The following is a 19,760-nucleotide window of genomic DNA, read 5'->3' on the forward strand; positions in this document are numbered from 1 at the left end:
GAATCCAAGACATTTGTGGCGAGTATATCGCACAATGTACTATGAATATAATTATGCAAAATACTTGCATATTTTGATGATTACCTTCCATGCATACACAACTTATGAGACGCCATCATAGCTATGAATTAAGTTTCATGCACAGCTGAGAGGTTTACGCCATTTTATGGTGATTACCTTCATGTGTTATAAATAACACAAGGTTGTGGAGGCTATGATCAATGGGAACTGTCCATAAGAGTGAGGTACCACTAGGTGGTTGGCTACCTCTATGTGTTTTAAAGAATTAAAGGCTTGTCCCTTTTGAGGTAACTACCTTTAATTTGAAGATCTACAGCACACTGTGGTGTTCTTCTGGAAGGCTTGCACTTTGGGTTAGTAACAATCACCATGACCATGATTATGCTTAGCCATAGCATTTTCATCCTACATAATTTACTGAAGGTAAATTAATGCATGAGTATTTGATGCACCATATGGTTGACCTTTTTAAAAGGAAATGCGATGAGATGACATTTGGTGGGAGTAAGTATTTAACATGGGTCATGGACATTAAAGATTTTGTCAACCCGGGCCTTGTTGCCACAGAAACTCCACTTGTAGAAAATGTCATGGCTATTTATAAATAGCTAAGAATATGCATATTTGCATTTATGTGTCATCGCAATGACTCGGTTCTCAAACTGAGTATGTAATGGATGATGAATATCCATTTTCCCTTTGAGCCTTCATTGAGGCGAGATATATTGTTATAAGCATCACATGAATGATTATTCATTCGTTGTCAGGACTTCGAGTCCGTTGAGGCTTATAATTCGGTTGTCTATAAATCAACACTAAGTTGAGATTATGTGATAGCGTAGTCTCAGATCTTGATCTGATTGTATGTCTTTACTGCACTTTACATTTTCCTATGATGGTAAAAGAAATACCATCTTTATTTCAGGGTAAAAATATGATGAACTTCTTGTGAAGAATCAATTGGTACACCCCAACGGGTGCTATACCATTACCTGAAATTTGTGCTAGTGCTTACAGTACTAAGCAATTTTGTGGTTAGAGAACCATGAGGAGTTGAACGTAAAGTGAAAAAAAAGACAAGCAGAAATGGAGTGTATATCTCGCAAGAGAATGAATCATTTAACTAAATGATCACAATGACAAACTCTCAAGTTTGTCAAGGTGGTGGTTGTACGAAATATCGTACCAATGATTACCAATTGGTCAAGTATTGGGTTGAATCATACCACCGGCTCACTAGGGGCAAATGATTTTAATGGGATACTTCAAAAAGAAACCGCCATAAAATATTCTGGCATGGCAGAAGGAGAATGGACTCCTCTATATTGATGATAGGGACAATTCCATTTTTACCCCTAGTTGGTTCCTACCCACGGGTTTTGCCCTTACTTTTTGAGCTTGCTCAGTTTTGCCCTTACTTTTTCCGTCGAGGTCCCTCGAATGCCCTTTGACCGTTTGACCAAAACTTCAAAAATTCATAACTAATTCATATGAACTCAGAAAAATGCAAATAAGATATCAAAATGTTCAGATAAACAATACCTTTATGTGCATATCATTTGCATTCAGGACAAAAGCACCCTTTAAACTACCTGTGGTAATTAATGTTATTAACATTATTAAAAATAAAAAGATATAAACAATATTTTTTTCATGAATAAAAATTACATGCAAATGTAGGTGATGTTTTCTGAACATCTTGATATCTTATTTGCATTTTTCTGAGTTTGTATCATCTTGTTATGAATGTTCTAACGACTTTGACCATTACTTGGAAACTTCATGACAAGTTGATACGAACTCAAAAAAATGCAAATAAGATATGAGGATGTTCAGAAAACATCACCTACATTTGCATGTAATTTTTATTCATGAAAAAATATTGTGTATACCTTTTTATTTTTTATAATGTTAATAACATTAATTACCTCAGGTAGTTTAAATGATGCTTTTGTCCTAAATGCAAATGATATGCACATAAAGATAATGTTTATCTGAACATTTTGATATCTTATTTGCATTTTTTTGAGTTCATATGAATTAGTTATGAATTTTAAAAGTTTTGGTCAAACGGTCAAAGGGCATTCAAGGGACCTCGACGAAAAAAGTAAGGGCAAAACTGAGCAAGCTCGAAAAGTAAGGGCAAAACCCATGGGTAGGAACCAACTAGGGGTAAAAATGCAATTGTCCCTTGATGATATGCTTGTGGAATGATATTCCAAAGATATTTTGGAGATCTCGTGTAGTCTCCTAGTTATCCCTAAATATCATTAGCCTATAATTGTACTACTACATATAGTATAAATTGCAACATATTGTCTCTCGGACATGATAGTTGAGATAATTGAGTGTATGAATTAGTTCATACTCAATCTTGTTGCATACATAATATTTTTTCCTCCTTTGTCATCATGATATTGGACGATAAAGAAATTATTGACAATTCTATTGGCCACAACTTTACAAGTTGCAATATTCCCTACAATCATCAGATTGTTTTGTGCACTACATGTGACATTGGGAATTAATTTTAAGGCATTCTCACCTTAAAATTTGAAATGAGCCAGTCAATATTCTTGATTGTATTCAAGAATATGTTTGGATTATTCAAACATTATTTGGGTTATGTTGGTACTTCATGGTGTTCATAGACCCATCTAGAAGATGGTCTTAGGTGTGTATATCCACACATGACCATGCGTTTATTGAATTAAGCGCTCAAATTGACGAATTTAAAGCAAACTATCCTAACGTGGGATAATTCCATTGGAATGGAAATGTCGTTGAAGATGATCCATGAGCATTCAATGGTTATATTCAGTATATAGTACATAACCAGAATGGTTTGGTTTTATCTCTTATGAAAGAGATTCAATATTGCTTGGCCAATGTTGCAGAATTGTGATTTACCAACATTTCATTGATGGTAACATGCGGTCTCACACTCCGCATATTTGGTCTAAATAAGATCGAATGATACTGCACCCCCTTGCAGTTTGTACGTGGAAATAAATGAAGTATTTTCCATCTGCGGTAATTCGGTTGTATACCGATATCACCACCCCAGCGTACATCATGGGCTTCACACATGGTTGAGATCTATGTGAGGAATAACTGTGGTATGTTCGTTAATCCGCCGAATACCTTAACCCTAGCAAGGGGGTTATTTGCAGCCCATGCGCTGATTGCTTTTGCAATAAGAATATTTTCTGGCATTAGGGGGGATGTATACCACAAAGAATGCCAGGAAACGGATAATAAATGTCATAGACATTTTGTCCACGTACTTAAGAATCTGAACTTGAGGTTCAGATTATGATAAATTTGCAGCATGTTGCAAATAATCTGCCAAGTATATTTACTGATGACAAAGGTGTCACTATGGTCAAGTACTAGAACGAGTGGAGGTACCTAATAAACCACGCGTCTCCCTAGATGAGAGCAAGAGGGGGAGAATTCTGGTCGCATGAGATTAAGTTCTCATATGTTTCAGCGGAAACAAAGGAGATTGACCTCGATCAGTAAATATGATTCAACCTTGGGTTGAATTACACCTGACGGATGCGCGGCATCCAAAGTCCAACACATATGTGCACACATTTTTAGGTGTTGGGACATCGAAACACCTTGACTCCGTTGTTGTGGGAAATCACAAGGAGTTAAGAGGCATAATAAGAATTCCACAATGATATTGATTCATGAGAATCGTATATGAGAAAGTCTACATATGTCGACATAAAATTCTTCTCGAGAATTGCTAGAATCCTTTTGGGCCCTGAACCAAAATCCATGGAGACTGTAGTTGCACTTATATTGGTTCAAATGAAAGGAAGCAATTAAGGAAGATTGGCACTCGCTCATCAAAAGAGAGGTATTTACCATTGTAAAACATGCTCCTCATAAGTATCTTCCAGGGGGAAGAGAAGTGAATTTTTGTTTGGAAACAAAAATAAATGAGGTGGTGAGAAAGCGAGGCTTGTAGCACAAGGGTTTTTCGCAGAGACCCGACATCGGTTATGATGTAGCATACCTTCTTGGTATGAGTGGAATTATGTTCCGGTACTGAATGTTAATGGCAGTACAGATCCATGCGGTTGATGTATGTAATGTCTACATACTACCATGGGTCAATTAGTTTGGATGTATATATTGAAGTCATTGAATGACTTAATATTCTGAATCCAAAGGTAAATCACAACATGCATGTGTGGAACGTCTGAAGTCATTCTATGACTTGAAGTAGTCGGAGAATTGTGTGGTGCAACCGACTAAGTGAGTTATTCCTTGACAAGGATTAATCTCATACTAATGATTGTTAAGGTGTATTCATGAAGAAATCCTGGATTGGATTTACATCACCTTAATTTGTGGTGTCGATGATCTTATCATCAAAGTCTATATAAGACATGAAATACACACAATCATCTTAAGACGGATATTTGAGTTAAACAAAATTATGCTAAGTTTATGACTTGAGCATATCCCCCTAAGATATCAGTCTTCATATATCCGGAAGTATTGGAGAAGTTCAATATGGATACATATTATATCAAAGACACATATGGTCATATTGTACCTAATATGGGATACAGATCCTTGAGACATAGGGGAGATGGTGAAGTGATAGTGGAGCATGAATTGCCATATGTAAATACCATCGAAGCACTCATATATCTTGCAAAATATGTCAGGACTGACACTATAGTTTTTGGCAATTTATTGAGAGTGCAGTTCCCCAAAAGGTATAAGGTTTGTGTAAGGAATGTCCTCGGATATATCTAGGGCACGAAGGGTCTTGATCAATTTCATCTGGAAAATCAAGATGGGGCCATGGTTTGATATATTGATAGTGGCTAATTATCTGATCCCACAATGCCATATCAAAGACTGGGTTTGCTGGAAGAGTATTTTGAGGGAGGTCTTCATAATAGACTCTAAACGAGTCCTTCCAGTAATCATTCTGTTTTATTCGAAACATCACAAAATTTGGATGACTTCATAGAATGATTGGTCACATGTGAAATCATGTGGAGATTATCATTATCTACCAAGATAATGTCACTTGTATTACTTATGGGTTATATTTATCCTTGTGACTTACAGAATTGTAAGAGAATAATACGCAAACAGATTATTGTGATATTGACAATGCCTTTATCAATGTTTATATTCCAGAACTAGGTTCGTGGAATTGGTCTGAGATATTCTTGAGGTTTGCAAAGTTCAGGGGGAGTAAAATCATAAGTTATAACCCGTTGGTGATCCTCAAATCACTCATATTGTACTCTTTTCCCCTTTATGAGTTTTCCATGATGGTTTCTCATATAAGGTTTTTAACGAGACAATATAAATACAAGTGCGGATATATGCCATATTGGTTTCTCCTTATATTTTTTCCACTGGGATTTAAAAGAGTTTTCGATGGCATATTGTTATAAAGTTTCTCCTCGATTTTTCCCATAGGGCTTTTGGAGGAGTTTCCAGTTGCAATATACATATAACGAATTGATCAAGGGGAATGTTGAGAAATAAAAACATGTGATCAATTATATGGAAGGGGTGCCTTTCAGGAGGTGTCTGTTGGGGAAGACATGTCTCCTCAACACACCCCTTCAGCATGTATATAAATGGGTCTCCCACATTGCAATAGGTTTAAGAGAATCATTTGTGTCTCTTCTTTGTCTCTTTGCTTTCACTCTATAACACGGATATCCATGCACATGAAAATGCTCTGCAAAGGGAAACAAACTGTGTGCGTGCGTGCCAGTCCCACAGGAACGCAAGGCGCGCACACATGAAGCGACAGCGGCACACTGGAATGGAATGGAACGGACGGCACAGGCGTGCACGCGTGCGTCGTCGGCCTTGGCCCCCGGCCGGGGCCGTACACGATGTGCAGCAAAAAGTCACGAGCTCGTAGCCCCATTCATCCGCTACCGGTCGCTACCTGTACGTCGGGGCTAGGGACCAAAAACATCGGCACATGCATGCAGGGAGCCGCAAGTGTACGTGAAACGTACGTGTGCCCATCGTGTGGGCACTCCGTACGGCACAATCGGGTCAGGGACCCAACGAACAGTCGGCTCAGAGCTCCCGTGCATGCACCGGGTCGAGTGAACCAGCTCTATCGGGGAATTTTATATATGTACTGCATATAATATGTACTCCTATATTTTTTCGATAAATCTAATGACTCTAGTTTGATGTAGTAGATGTTTTTTTCTTTGAAATTTGATGTAGTAGATGTTGACATGTTTTTTGACTAGGAACAAATGAGAACTTCCATTAATAACAACGGAAGGGTGTAGTACAGATACAAACCACTAAGAGCATCTACATCTGGACTTTTCAAATCCGGCCCCTTCTACGGACACGACCGGGCGCGTCCGGGGATAGTGACCGGTCACGCCTTAAATTAGCCACTCTGCATCCGATTCTTTCATATTTTAACCCCTAAATTCATACAAAGCATGCAAAAGAAATCATACATACTACATATTACGTACTGCTCTAGCTAATCTTCGTCATCGGAGATGTTCACGACGTCGGTGCCAGGCGCCGGCTGGACAAGCGTGTAGGAGGGCTCCGGCTCATCCTCCTCCTGCTCGACCTCATCCATGTAGACGAGCATCTCCGCCTCCTCCGCGGCCTCCACCTCCTGCCAGCACGGCGTCTAGCCTCCGCAGCCGACTCTGAGCAGAGGGAATCAAGGATGGCCCGGTGCTCCGCCTGCAAATCCGTGTCGCTAGCGTCCCCCCCATCCTCCTCGTCCTCTTCGTCCTCATCCTCCACCTCCTCCGGATCCAACTCCTCTTCCGGGTCCATTGCATCCGGAGGTAGCCCCGCGGCGATCCGGGTTTCGTGCCTTGCCCAGATCTGCTCAAGGAGCTCGAGTCGGCGCTCAGGCGTTAGAAATTGGTGGCTACTCACCCGGCGGCGTTGGAGCATGGCGGCGTGGGGGCATGGCTACTAGGCGGACGGGGAGTGGAAAGTGGCGGCGTGGGGGCATGGCTACTAGGCGGACGGGGAGTGGAAAGTGGCGGCGTGGGGGCATGGCTACTAGGCGGACGGGGAGTGGAAAGTGGCGGCGTGGGGGCATGGCTACTAGGCGGACGGGGAGTGGAAAGTGGCGGCGTGGGGGCATGGCTACTAGGCGGACGGGGAGTGGAAAGTCGCGGCGTGGGGGCATGGCTACTAGGCGGACGGGGAGTGGAAAGTCGCGGCGTGGGGGCATGGCTACTAGGCAGACGGGGAGTGGAAAATGGCGGCGTGGGGGCATGGCTACTAGGCGGACGGGGAGTGGAAAATGACGGCGTGGGGGCATGGCTACTAGGCGGACGGGGAGTGGAAAGTCGCGGCGTGGGGGCATGGCTACTAGGCGGACGGGGAGTGGAAAGTCGCGGCGTGGGGGCATGGCTACTAGGCGGACGGGGAGTGGAAAGTCGCGGCGTGGGGGCATGGCTACTAGGCGGACAGGGAGTGGAAAGTCGCGGCGTGGGGGCATGGCTACTAGGCAGACGGGGAGTGGAAAATGGCGGCGTGGGGGCATGGCTACTAGGCGGACGGGGAGTGAAAAATGACGGCGTGGGGGCATGGCTACTAGGCGGACGGGGAGTGGAAAGTGGCGGCGTGGGGGCATGGCTACTAGGCGGACGGGGAGTGAAAAGTCGCGGCGTGGGGCCATGGCTACTAGGCGGACGGGGAGTGGAAAGTGGCGGAGTGGGGGCATGGCTACTAGGCGGACGGGGAGTGAAAAGTGGTGGCGTGGGGGCATGGCTACTAGGCGGACGGGGAGTGGAAAGTCGCGGCGTGGGGGCATGGCTACTAGGCGGACGGGGAGCGGAAAGTCGCGGCGTGGGGGCATGGCTACTAGGCGGACAGGGAGTGGAAAGTGGCGGCGTGGGGGCATGGCTACTAGGCGGACGGGGAGTGGAAAGTCGCGGCGTGGGGGCATGGCTACTAGGCGGACGGGGAGTGGAAAGTGGCGGCGTGGGGGCATGGCTACTAGGCGGACGGGGAGTGGAAAGTGGCGGAGTGGGGGCATGGCTACTAGGCGGACGGGGAGTGGAAAGTGGCGGAGTGGGGGCATGGCTACTAGGCGGACGGGGAGTGGAAAGTGGCGGTGGCGGCGGGCAGACTGAGGAAAAATGTAGATGGTAGGGTTTCGGTGTTGGCGGTCAACTTAAATAGCCGGGTTAGGCACTACGCGGCCTGCCGGAGTGGCACCACGCGGCGACATCGGTCCGACGAAGGGGACGTGCTTCGAACCGCCGGGTTTCCACGTGTTTTCACGCGGGACCCCGTTGTCAGTCCGACGGGCGGAGACGCCCCATATCAGTCCCATATTTGGGCTGGATATAAAGGGTGCCGGTCAGCTCGGTCGTTTGAGGCCCGTTTGAGGTGCCCGTCTGGGTCAGATTTTCATGACCGGTTAGTGAGCGGGCGGGCCGCCAAAACGTTTGAGGGTGGTTTGGGTTGCCCGGTTGTAGATGCTCTAACAAGTACGTAGTAATATGAAATTTATATGTCAGGTCAGAAAAGAATGTTGAGATGGTTCGTTGCCAGCATGTGCCACTTTTTTTGGGGGGCGATTCGCATGTACCACATTAATACTACTGCCATACTTGCGTTTGCGTGTATGGGCTGACGGTACGATACGTTGCACTGACACAACCATCGGCAGCACTCCATGGGAATGGAGCGTGTACGTACCATCTAACCTACTTTGGCAGGGACAAGGCCAAATTGCATACGTATCCTGTTCATTCCGATATTATATAGGGATCTCTATTATATGCTACGCCACTTCCGGCTAAGAGGGAACCATACTCTTTTGTAACCATCCACCCGGCCGCCATTATCTCATTCTTCGTCCCCTCCCTTCTATTTGTGCTCACAAGCCAAACCCAAGCAGCAGCAGACACGCGAAAGCAAACACACAGGGAGCGAAGAAGAAACCCAGCTAGGGGCGTCTGGTGCATTGGCGCAGGAGACCAATGGCGGGCCTCGGGTTTGAGGAGACCGAGCTCCGGCTCGGCCTGCCAGGCGGCAGCAACGAGGCCGAGGAGGCGGCCGCCGCGGTGAGGAGCTCCGGCAAGAGGGGCTACGCCGAGACCATCGACCTCGTGCTGAAGCTGGAGCCAGCGTCGGCGGCCGCGCCGCCGTCCGAGGACGACGAGGAAGTGGCCGATGGTGTCGCGGAGGCGCAGCCCTCTCCGGCTGCTGCCGACGGGCAGTTGAAGCGGTCGCCGAGCCAGTGCAGCGTGGTCACCGCCGCGCAGCCGGACGCGGACCCCGAGAAGCCGCGCGCGCCCAAGTACGTCCTCGTCGCCCCTCGTTAATTTGCATGCGAATGTGATTCCCTGTTACGTACTAGCTCGCTCCAAAAAAATCTCAAGGCCCTCCCGTGCTTCTCAAAGAAGAGGATCGTTCATAGTTCTTAGGCTGAATGTGATTTAATTTTCGGAAGAAAAAGGTAGTACGTACTAGCATGTTTTAGAATTAGCCGACAAAAAGGAAACTAAGCTTTTATAATTACAACATCATGCGTGCATGCTTCACTCTAGCACACAGATTTTAGCATCATGCACGCTCGTGTGAGGGGGAAAAGCACTTTTGCACCAGCGTTTCCGGGGGAACATTTGGATCTCAACTGGATACGCGGGTACTCCCTCCGTTTCTTTTTAATCTGCATATAAGGTTTGGTCAAAGTCAAACTTTATCAATTTTGACTAAGTTTATAGAAAGTAATATCGAGATTCATAATATGAAATCAATATTATTAGATGCATCATGAAATTAATTTTTATACGATATAGTTTTAGTATTGTAGATGTTGATATTTTTTCCTATAAAGTTGGTCAAACTTTACAAAGTTTAACTTTGGCCAAATCTTATACGCTGACTAGAAAGAAACGGAGGGAACGCATGTGGTGGGGGCAACAATGGCACGGGGAGAACCGCAGCTAGTGCCGGCCCTGCCGACACGATAAAAAGGAACCTACTATTTCCCCCTGCAAACTGTCTCTGCACTAGCACTGCACGTCCTCGTCGCCATCATCATCGTCATCACCATCATCCATGTGAACAATTATGAATTGACTGATTGATGTTTGGCGGAGCAGGGCGCAGGCGGTGGGGTGGCCGCCGGTGCGGTCGTTCCGGAGGAACATGCTGGCGGCGACGGCGGAGAGAGGGGGGGCGGCGCTGGTGAAGGTGAGCATGGACGGCGCGCCCTACCTGCGCAAGGTGGACATGGGCACCTACAAGAGCTACCAGGAGCTGTCCAAGGCCCTGGAGAAGATGTTCAGCTCCTTCACCATCGGCAACGACTGCTCGCAGGCTCAGGGGATGACGGGCATGAACGAGAGCAAGCTGGTGGACCTGCTCAACGGCTCCGACTATGTGCCCACCTACGAGGACAAGGACGGCGACTGGATGCTCGTCGGCGACGTCCCCTGGGAGTAAGTAATTGGTTAAAGCGCATGCATGTTTTCTCTTCTCATGTTGGTGTTACTCACTTACAAATAATCTCTTCTTCTTCTTCTTCCTCTCGTTCGTGGCAGGATGTTCGTCGCGTCCTGCAAGCGCCTCCGGATAATGAAAGGATCAGAAGCCATCGGCCTGGGTCGGTGCCCTCTTAATTGTCAGATTTACATGTGCATGCTCGACTACCGTTTGCTAACTCCCTTTGCCTTCTGTTTTTTCAGCACCAAGGGCAATGGAGAAATGCAAGAGCAGGAGCTGACCGTTTGCTACCAATTCAAGATTATGGCTCTGCTTGCCCAACTATGTACCATACTATACTGCGTACTCCTACTTCCTATGTTTTATCTTGTTGTTATATATGTGTAGTATGTATACGTGAGAAAGATGTCATCGGCATGTCACTGTTGTTTACGTACAATCAATAGTATTTTCGTTTAGCACGCAGAAAAGGCAGAAGATGCCCTTCCATTACTATGCAAAAAAGAACAAGTCAGATGGTGGCTACCCTACCACTACCGGTTGCACTGCAGGGATCTTGCAGTTTGTCCAACAGCAGCGCTCAATTATCATGGTGCCGTTGGACAAATAATCGCCCGGCAGCCTTGTTTAATTATGATTATGAAGCTGCTCCGTGGTGTCCAGGTTCATTCCTCTGTGTTAATTAGACGTGTGTGTACACAAGAAACATTGCCAACGTTTAATGCGCTGGTGGTGTGGTGCACACTCAAAACGCCCATCTCCATATATATATATACTCCCTCCGTCCGGAAATACTTGTCATTGAAATGGATGTATCTAGATGTATTTTAGTTGTAGATACATCCATTTCCATCCATTTTGATGACAAATAATTCCGGACGGAGGGAGTAACTCTAAGCCAGCTAAAGGAGGGGACATGCCATGTGCACAGGGATATGGGAGCTCATGTTCTTATACAAATTTGCTGCATAGCTGTATTCTATGGCAAGAGTACGATATATTGCTCCCAGATTATAAGCAACCGAATGAAAGGGTGCAAGGCTGGCGAAAATGAAGTGCCATTATTGGCAGCAACTTTGGTTCGCTCCTTCCATCTTCCATTCTCCGTACGGGTGAATATAGTATCCAAAAGTTGCTTGCGAGTTGAAGGTATGTTACGTTATGCATGGCATGTTTGCTTGGGGGATCTTGTGTCCGATGTCCCCTCGTGATGATGACAAGCTTCAAGAAATCTGGTGGTTTACAATTGCTCCAACTAGAGCAAGCAAAAGAATCTTGCCACATTATTTTCCTCCGTCTGGCAAGTCCTATCAAGTGGCAAGATAGCCGACATAAAAAGAGATAACTTTCTGAATTTTCTCCTCACACCTTAAGGGAAGGCATTTCAGCAAGCATCCGGTCTTATAAGGCCTTGTACAATGGGAGGTGCTTAGAGAGATGCTTAGAAAAATAAACCAGATTTTTCTGAAGCACCGATGCCTATTTCTACAGGAGAGACGCTTAGTTAAGCGTTCTAAATAAACCGGATTTTTCTAAAGCACCAATGCCTATTTCTACAAGAAAGACGCTTAGTTAAGCGTCTATCCTGTACAAATAAGCACCGGTACTTAAGAAAAGCCTGGTTTATTTCTCTAAGCACCTCCTATTGTACAAGGCCTAACAGGCTAAGATTGATTTTATATCTGTCTGTACCAAAAGCAATGCAGCTGAACATGCCTGGCAAAACAGTATAAATGATACTAGTTACATATGGATACAATTGCACCAAAAAAATATGGAAAATAGTTACATATCAATTAGGCCAAGCGGAGTACCGATGGAAACCCAAAACCAGTTGATGCAAGTTTCACTTCCATGTAGCAGCTTATACAACAGGCACATTACATATTATGGGTTTGGAGGTGCACAAAACAAATAAATAAATACTCGCCAATTGTCTAATTTCACAAATCAGAGTGCGCACAATGAGCGGTTCTCTAGCTATGGTTATGTGATTGTTATTATTAATCAAGAATCAAGATGAACAATGCACTCCGACCGCTTGAATCCAATCCATATTTTGTCCTCCGGTAACTGAAACAAACAGAAGAATCAGCACATGCAATGGTAGGATGCTTAGGAGATATCACGAGATACGTGAAATGATGCTTGCCTGCTCTTGTGGGAACTGTGACAGTTGAACCCGCTTCGAACCATCTGCTAGCCGCTTGCATGGAAGATGTGGTTCAGCTGCAGCGAACTCATTCAGAACCTGGCAAAATTTGTGGCAATACATTGGAAAACGAAGACACGGGTAATGCTCTTTCACCTTTGTTGACCAAGTGATAGCTCAGATGCAAAATTGTAAACATAAGTTGGCGGGTTTTCTTTACTGTACCAGTTAATTTGTTGGGTGCCACTATCTTCTGTAAGTGTGCTGCTGTGCTTGAATTAATAAATTATTGAACTCAATTTAGCTCTTTCAGTACGTTTCCGTTTCAAAATTCCAAACTAAATTCTACTCTGGTTCATGTTTGCGTTAACTATGCAGTAACATGTGTGAAGCTTGAACCAATGGCCAACTACCGGTAAATTATGATATATGGCACAAAAATGTTGGCTAACAGCATTATATATAACTATGACTTCATTTCAGAGTTTACCACCAGAATGTATCTCCACTACACTCTTAAGTGCCAAGAGTAACAAAAGCAACTAACTTTGTCATTTTTAACTTAACGAATTATATGGTAACCTGATACACCATTAAACATTGCCTGACATATGGATAGCATGGCGAGTCACGGCCATCACTACTAACTTGATATATCTAACATCCACATATAGCCAGATTGGTGCCAGTAATGTTTAGGATTATGACAAAAATGATACAAGGTGACGATACTATGGATGGTAGATCAAGTGCCAACCTGATAGGAGCAAGAACTCAAAACCGTCAGGAGATTGATGAGTGTACCTAGGTTTTGGGTATACAGGTGGGCTTTAGTGGTATCCCTCATGTGTGTTGTTTGGGCCTGTAGACCTACAAAGTTAGGGCCCAGGATGTCACCTAAGCCTGCTATCTCCTTTTAAAAGGAAAATAGAACCTCTCAAATGATACCAGGTCCATATGAGCCCAGGCCAAAAACTAACTTCCAAGTGTGGGAAACAATCAGACAAAAAAATTGGAAACACTTTGGGAAAAAAAACATGGTCCATATAAGTCCAGACCAAAATTCAGTTCTATTTTGGATGATATCTGAAACTGCAAATGTTAGGTAAAATTTCATGATCGTGTATGTGCTCCGTAACAAATACTCTGTAGATTTACAATTAGTATACACTCCTAACTTGTTTTATTTGCATACCATACAAATGGTCAGATTTTTTATCCAAAATTTTCAGGCCCATAATTCGTCATACAATGTGTATATACAATTGTTTTTCTGACTGATACAACTTTGAAGTGATGTTTTTGAATTGTTAACCGGCAGCAGAAAATCCGCAGTTGGGAAGTATGCTACTATATACTCCCTTCGTCCCAAAATAAGTGTCTCAAGCTTACAACTTTGTACTAAAGTTAGTAGAAAGTTGAGACACTTACTTTAGGACGGAGGGAGTACTTTTTTAGGAAGGCCGCAACGACTGCTTTGCGGTGCATAAGAGATAAGGGGTTTGTTACAGCACCTTAGGCTACAACATAGTTACACGCTACATAAGGCAGACTGTAGTAATGTAGATGCACTGTTTCCAATAGTATGATTCCTAAGCTAAAGAAGCTTACGGCCTGATACACCTTCAGCTCCACTGCTTACTCCTTCCTAGACTCCAGTTGATACACATTGCTTCATTAGATTCTTTCTGTTTATCAGTTTCTGAAGGGAAAAAGGCAAGCCAAAAACCAAGAGCAAAATTAAATTATTTTTCCCACCAAATAGGAAAACGTCACTATTTTTTCTAACTGAAATGCAAGTTCAGACAAGAGTAAACTTTTTAATTCAGTTCTGGTTTGTTTGGCTCAATCTAATTCTGCACACACTTACATAAATTGGGTGAGCCAAAAACACTGGTGTGCAACATTCTTAAACAATATAAAGCTAATACTGAGATAGCATATTTCTCACTTCTTTTTTGAGATTATATTTCCCACTTTCTGATTACTGATAGCAAACGGTTACTGCTTAGCACTTCAAACATGTTCATCCAATAACCTTGAAACTACTGGCCAGCACACACAAAGAAAGGAGTTTTGGAAGAAAGCACAAGCTGAAATGAAAGTTTACTTTGGGGGTGAGGAAATGTTTTAACAAAGTAATACCTGGTTTTTTATTGCACCAATCAACATATCTTGGCATCCAAATGCATGTACATTCTTCAGATTTGGGCACTGAAGTAGCAGCCGCTCTGCAAAATATTTAAATTGTTTATAATCGTAAAAGCGGCTACCAACTTTACAGCCTCATGAAAAAGTGACACAATACCTGGGTGTAGATTTGTACAAGTGTTGAGGTTCAGATCAATCAACTCTGGGCATTTCACATACAAAGCCTGCCATATGTGAAATTAGTAACAAGACTATATCCATAAAGGACTTGAGTGAATCTCTGCTGGCAAAATTTGAAGGCTTACATCTATTGCTGAACAGCCCCATAGACTGAGCTTCTTCAAATTATCATGCTTTATGATTAGCTTTTGGCGCATAGGTTGCTTTTTTAAGGTGGGTAATTTTGGGCACAATCTAATCCTTCCATTGATCTCACCAAAATAAGCCCCCTGTTTTTCATTCTGCAAGTTAGAACGTAAGCTCATTCCACAGTCCATGAGCTGAAGAAGTGGCAATTGTGCTGTTGCGGCCTGGATCCCACCTAGAAAACACATAGAGAGATTCTTAACACTGGAACATGTAATGGTTGACTGGCAATTCATTTTCGGTGGAGCAGAAATAATAAACCCTGAAATTCATATAAAGCTTACATGTAGTAATATTTGGGCAGAGAGCAAGGAGCAGCCTCGATAAAGTATGAGGGAACGCCTTGCAGATCATACCAACACCACTATCACTGATGCTAGATCTGAGGTATAATAAAAACGAGTAACTGCATAAGCTAATTTGAAGTATCACGCCGTAGGAAAATAATCATCACCTTTATGTTAATTCCATAACTTTAGTTTTATATCCAAAAGGATATATTAGAGCTTACCCACTTAAATCAAGCAATGCCAAGCTTGCACAAGATCTGACGATAGATGCAACAGCTGCATCTGTCATTTTTGAACCGAGAATCAAGGATAGCATGCACAAGCCCCTGATGAAGCAATAATGAGATTTGAGTTTTGGAGGTTGAAATATTATGAAACTGGAATTATAGTGAGAAGAGAACTACAATACTATAGCTCAGATACAACAAGATTCTGGCTCGGCTACTTTGGGTCAGCCTGAGCGCTGGAAACAGTTTGTTTTTTGTTTTGTCTCGTTTCTAATAAAAATGGGGCAGGGGGAACCCCTTTTCTTCAAATAAAATAAAAAGAACTATAACATTATAGCTCAAATACAAGAAAATTGTGCTAAGAGCATGGTGGGGTAGAAATATACCTGAGGTTGGCACCCTCTAGAGCCGACACAGCTTCATTAGATAGTTGAATTGATGATATGTGCAAATTTCTTAAGTTAGGGCACGATCGGCCCAGGCCATCCATCAAACTAACCAGGTCAGTACATTCAGTACTTTGTTGTGTGAAACACAGGGAGAGCTCGCTCATATTAGGGCAGCTTATGACCTACAACAAATTTGTGTCCAATGAATTCATGCCCACAATAAAGTTGATATAACTGTAAATACTAATAGCACACAATATTACCGATTCCGAAAGGGAGCAAAGATCTGATAGCCAAAGGACATTAAGGCTTGAAGAGCTTAGATTAAGAAAACCAAGATTAGAGCAACCACCGATTTTGAGGATTGAGAGAGAATGCTTCTCTGAAACAAGTCGACTTAGCTCCTCTCTGTTAGAATAGAACAACTTAAGTTAATATAGGAGCTGAACACGGAGATTGTGTGAACCTTCTGTCCATTTGCATGACATTGCTATTGCAAAATCGACGCATATTGAACACAACTTGCATGGCAAGAAAATGGAAAATAGACTAGTTTCATGCAAGCATAATATAACATGGTGTAACAAATCAACCAGCAAAAGATCCAAAAAAATCAACCTGCAATTGCATTACATATAAAAAAATAAGTACAAATCCTCATTTACAAGGTAAAACTAAAATCACGCCTTAACTGTATCTGACCTTGCAAGGTAGGCAACTATTAGTTGAGAAGCTAGCACTTGAGGAAAAAAAGGGAAGACGCCTTTAAAACTAGTGATTCAAATTATAACAAAGCAAGTGTATTTGATATAAAATAGTGTAAACTAAATAACTAAATTTCAAAAAAGATATATAGATGCCAACATAGCATTTAGGATGTATCAGTAATGTTAGAGATTTACAACATACCCAGTCATATTGTTGATTGCCTTGTCGGCCATGGTGATCTCCAGAGTTTCCAAACTTGGACAGGAAAATGCAAGACATGACAGCATGGTGGCATCAACATCACTGAATCCAACATATACGAACAAGATACATGTCACCAGTGGAACATCTTTTATCGGCATAGGAAACAAACACGGGAGGACTGGAACTAGATTAATTGTCGCTGCAGCCAGATCCAAAAGAATGCATGGCTTTTACTTATCCACTCTCACATCAACTTAGGTGCATATATTAATTGCATTGTAAATAAGCAGGACAGAGAAACATGTACTGAAGCACCAAAGCTAGATTAACCATGTTGTTTCGACCATATCCAGAATATCACAAAGTATTTACTTCACTTTTGCGTCTACTTAAGTGCATATGATTACTTCACTGTGCATAAGCAAGAGCTGGATGCGAAAACCTTTTAAGAGACACAGAAGACAAGCGGTCTTATCTTGTCATTAATAAGGCCCTAACTACACACAAGACACAACAATTACACACATAGAATTCTAAAACCAGATGGTGGCATCTATAATCCTATACCAGAATAACATGAATGATAATCGATGATCAACAACCTGGGATCATCTATTGATCATTTATATAGAATAACGGGTCTAGCAACTACAGCATATGTCACTATGTCAGTATAAGCCAACTTGTCAAATATAAATTTGATCAGTCACAACAAAGAAGACCTGAAAAGGCTCATCTTGTTTGCACTACAAATATATGGATATTCCTTCTATGCAGACAAATACAACAAGAAACATTATCAAATAACTGATTGCAGAAACCAATTTACAGTGCTTTAATTACTAGTGTGTGGTTGTATCCTCACAGGCTCACAACAAGAGATAAGCAACAATAATTTTTATGTTGGGAAATAGCATACTGTTCTCGCGGTAATTGTGCATTTTGCACCACCGTAGACCAACCCATTAATTGTGCATTTTGCATCACCGTAGACCAACCCATTGGTTATGCGCTTTCTACAATCCAACCCAGCCCTGGTGAAGGGTTTACAACTAAAGCACAGGTAAAAGTTCTATAAATCAATCTTGCAGCACCAACAGAATATTGTCCAAAACACAGACATCTCCGAACCCATTACCTACACAACATGAGTTTCATGTGGCCACCAACTCATCCAAGAGCATGTCATATTCAATATCCACAGAGACATGCATGCTCTTTCACAATCAAGTTAAAAAGGCAGACTGTCAGCATTTTCCATGATACCCTCTACTTTGACAAGTTCCTACGCGCAAACACAAATATAACCTACCAGTTAGCAATCCAGGAATAAACATCCTGCAGCCAGTATCAGATCCTACGTCCGTTCACCTTGGAAGTCGTTCAGAAATCCCAGATTCTCGATATACTACTTGTTATTATTGTATTTATATTACGATTTTATTAGGAATATATATACTACTCCTCCAGTGGTTATCTATGTCGTAGCCTTATTAACCATAAAAAAAGCTGTGCATAACAGCTCGTGTCCGGAGCAGGCGGCGATCGAAGATCCAGCATCGATCTGGCCAGATCGCGTCAAATTCGCATCGCATGGGACAAGATTTGTTCAGATTCGCCCGGGTCCCTCACCTTTCCATGTGGAGGACGAGGCGCGAGAGCGCGGCGCACCGGGGGAGCAGCGCGCCGAGGAGGCCGGCGGCGGCCGGGCGGAGGCGGAGCTCCTCGGCGACGCGCCAGACCCGGTCGGCGCAGTCGCGCCAAGCGCGGCTGACGGCGGCGGCGTCGAGGACGCCCCTGGGGCCGAGCCGGCGCAGGACCTCGACGACGAGGTCGACCGGCACGGCCCTCCCGCCCAGCTCCATGGTGCGGCCGTCATGGTCGGGCCTGGGCTTCTTCTCGGGGGAGGAGGGCTCGTCGAAGGAGAGGGCGCGGCGGAGGCGGGTGTCCCCGCCGGAGGAGGAGGGCGAGGGGGAGGGGGGCGCGGCGCCGTCGGCGGCGGCCGGGGAGGGGAGGTTGCAGACGTGGCCCTTCTTGGGCTGGCCGCATCGGCCGCAGTTGTAGCTGCCCCGCGTCTTGGGGCGCGGCGGCGGGGGCGGCTTGGCGGGCAGCGAGGAGGAGGAGGACATGGGGTTAGGGTTTGCCCCGGCGCGGCTAGGGCTGGGGCGCGGAGGGGAAATAGCGGGGGAGGGGTGCGGCGGGAGATTGGGGAGGGGTTGGCGCCATTTTTTGGGGCACGGCACCGCAGGAGGAGACCCGGTGGACCGGATGAGATGGTGTGGCGGAGATGAGCCGAGCCCCGCCGCGGCGTGAGCGCCCACGTCGACGTGCAATGCAACCCGCGGCTGGCTGGCTCGAGATTGATTTTCTTTTTTCCTTTTTTCTTTTCTTTTCTTTTGTTGTTGGCAACAAAGGCTGAACGACCGAGGATGATGCAAAAATTCGCACGTGCTTTCGGTGGGAACTGGTGCGGGTTTCCGGCTTGCGCTGCAGGCAGCTCCTGCCGTTTTTCTTCCCTCTTTTGGCTGGTTGAGAGGGAAGTTCGGGTTTGGTGCGGTTGCGCCTCCTTTGGCCCTACTTCCTTGGAACGTCCGCGAATCGATTGACCGGGCAAAATCGGCATTCTCCAAATTTGAAAATGTAATGTAACAACACTCGAGCTAGCGAACACAAGGAACATGGCTCAGCGCATTTTCTTTTTTTTTCGGGGGAAAAGGGATTATTATTAATCACTCAGGAGCCAGTTCAATCTTACAAAGGTCAGGGATATCACCTGGACCTGAAC

The 19,760-nt window shown here is 44.3% G+C and overlaps 2 protein-coding genes across 5 annotated transcripts; one reads left to right on the top strand and one right to left on the bottom strand.

Moving 5' to 3' along the window:
- The first annotated feature begins 8,825 nt into the window (after nt 1-8,825).
- LOC109787379 (auxin-responsive protein IAA30) lies at nt 8,826-10,958 on the top strand. Its single transcript, XM_020345940.4, has 4 exons — nt 8,826-9,337; nt 10,146-10,484; nt 10,587-10,648; nt 10,731-10,958. The coding sequence occupies exons 1-4, from the start codon at nt 9,018-9,020 to the stop codon at nt 10,766-10,768; spliced, it is 759 nt and encodes a 252-aa protein (XP_020201529.1). The 5' UTR covers nt 8,826-9,017; the 3' UTR covers nt 10,769-10,958.
- A 1,303-nt stretch (nt 10,959-12,261) lies between these two features.
- On the bottom strand, nt 12,262-19,448 carry LOC109787378 (F-box/LRR-repeat protein 17). 4 transcript variants are annotated; one of them, XR_012183146.1, is made up of 12 exons: nt 18,608-19,448; nt 16,973-17,074; nt 16,327-16,471; nt 16,061-16,245; nt 15,669-15,773; nt 15,442-15,539; nt 15,097-15,332; nt 14,949-15,015; nt 14,786-14,871; nt 14,252-14,342; nt 12,641-12,717; nt 12,262-12,561 (listed from the first exon to the last, which is right to left on the bottom strand). XR_012183146.1 is itself a non-coding variant. In XM_073498176.1 (11 exons), exons 1-10 carry the CDS (start codon nt 19,102-19,104, stop codon nt 12,688-12,690), a joined length of 1,551 nt encoding a protein of 516 aa, XP_073354277.1. In that variant the 5' UTR covers nt 19,105-19,448; the 3' UTR covers nt 12,262-12,561; nt 12,641-12,687. The 4 variants fall into 4 exon arrangements, 2 of the variants coding, with proteins under 2 accessions (XP_073354277.1, XP_020201527.1); XR_012183145.1 differs by having other exon boundaries at nt 12,641-12,739; XM_073498176.1 differs by lacking the exon at nt 14,252-14,342.
- Nucleotides 19,449-19,760: the final 312 nt, after the last annotated feature.

This window comes from Aegilops tauschii, chromosome 5 (genome assembly GCF_002575655.3).
Source record: "Aegilops tauschii subsp. strangulata cultivar AL8/78 chromosome 5, Aet v6.0, whole genome shotgun sequence".
NCBI lineage: Eukaryota > Viridiplantae > Streptophyta > Magnoliopsida > Poales > Poaceae > Aegilops > Aegilops tauschii.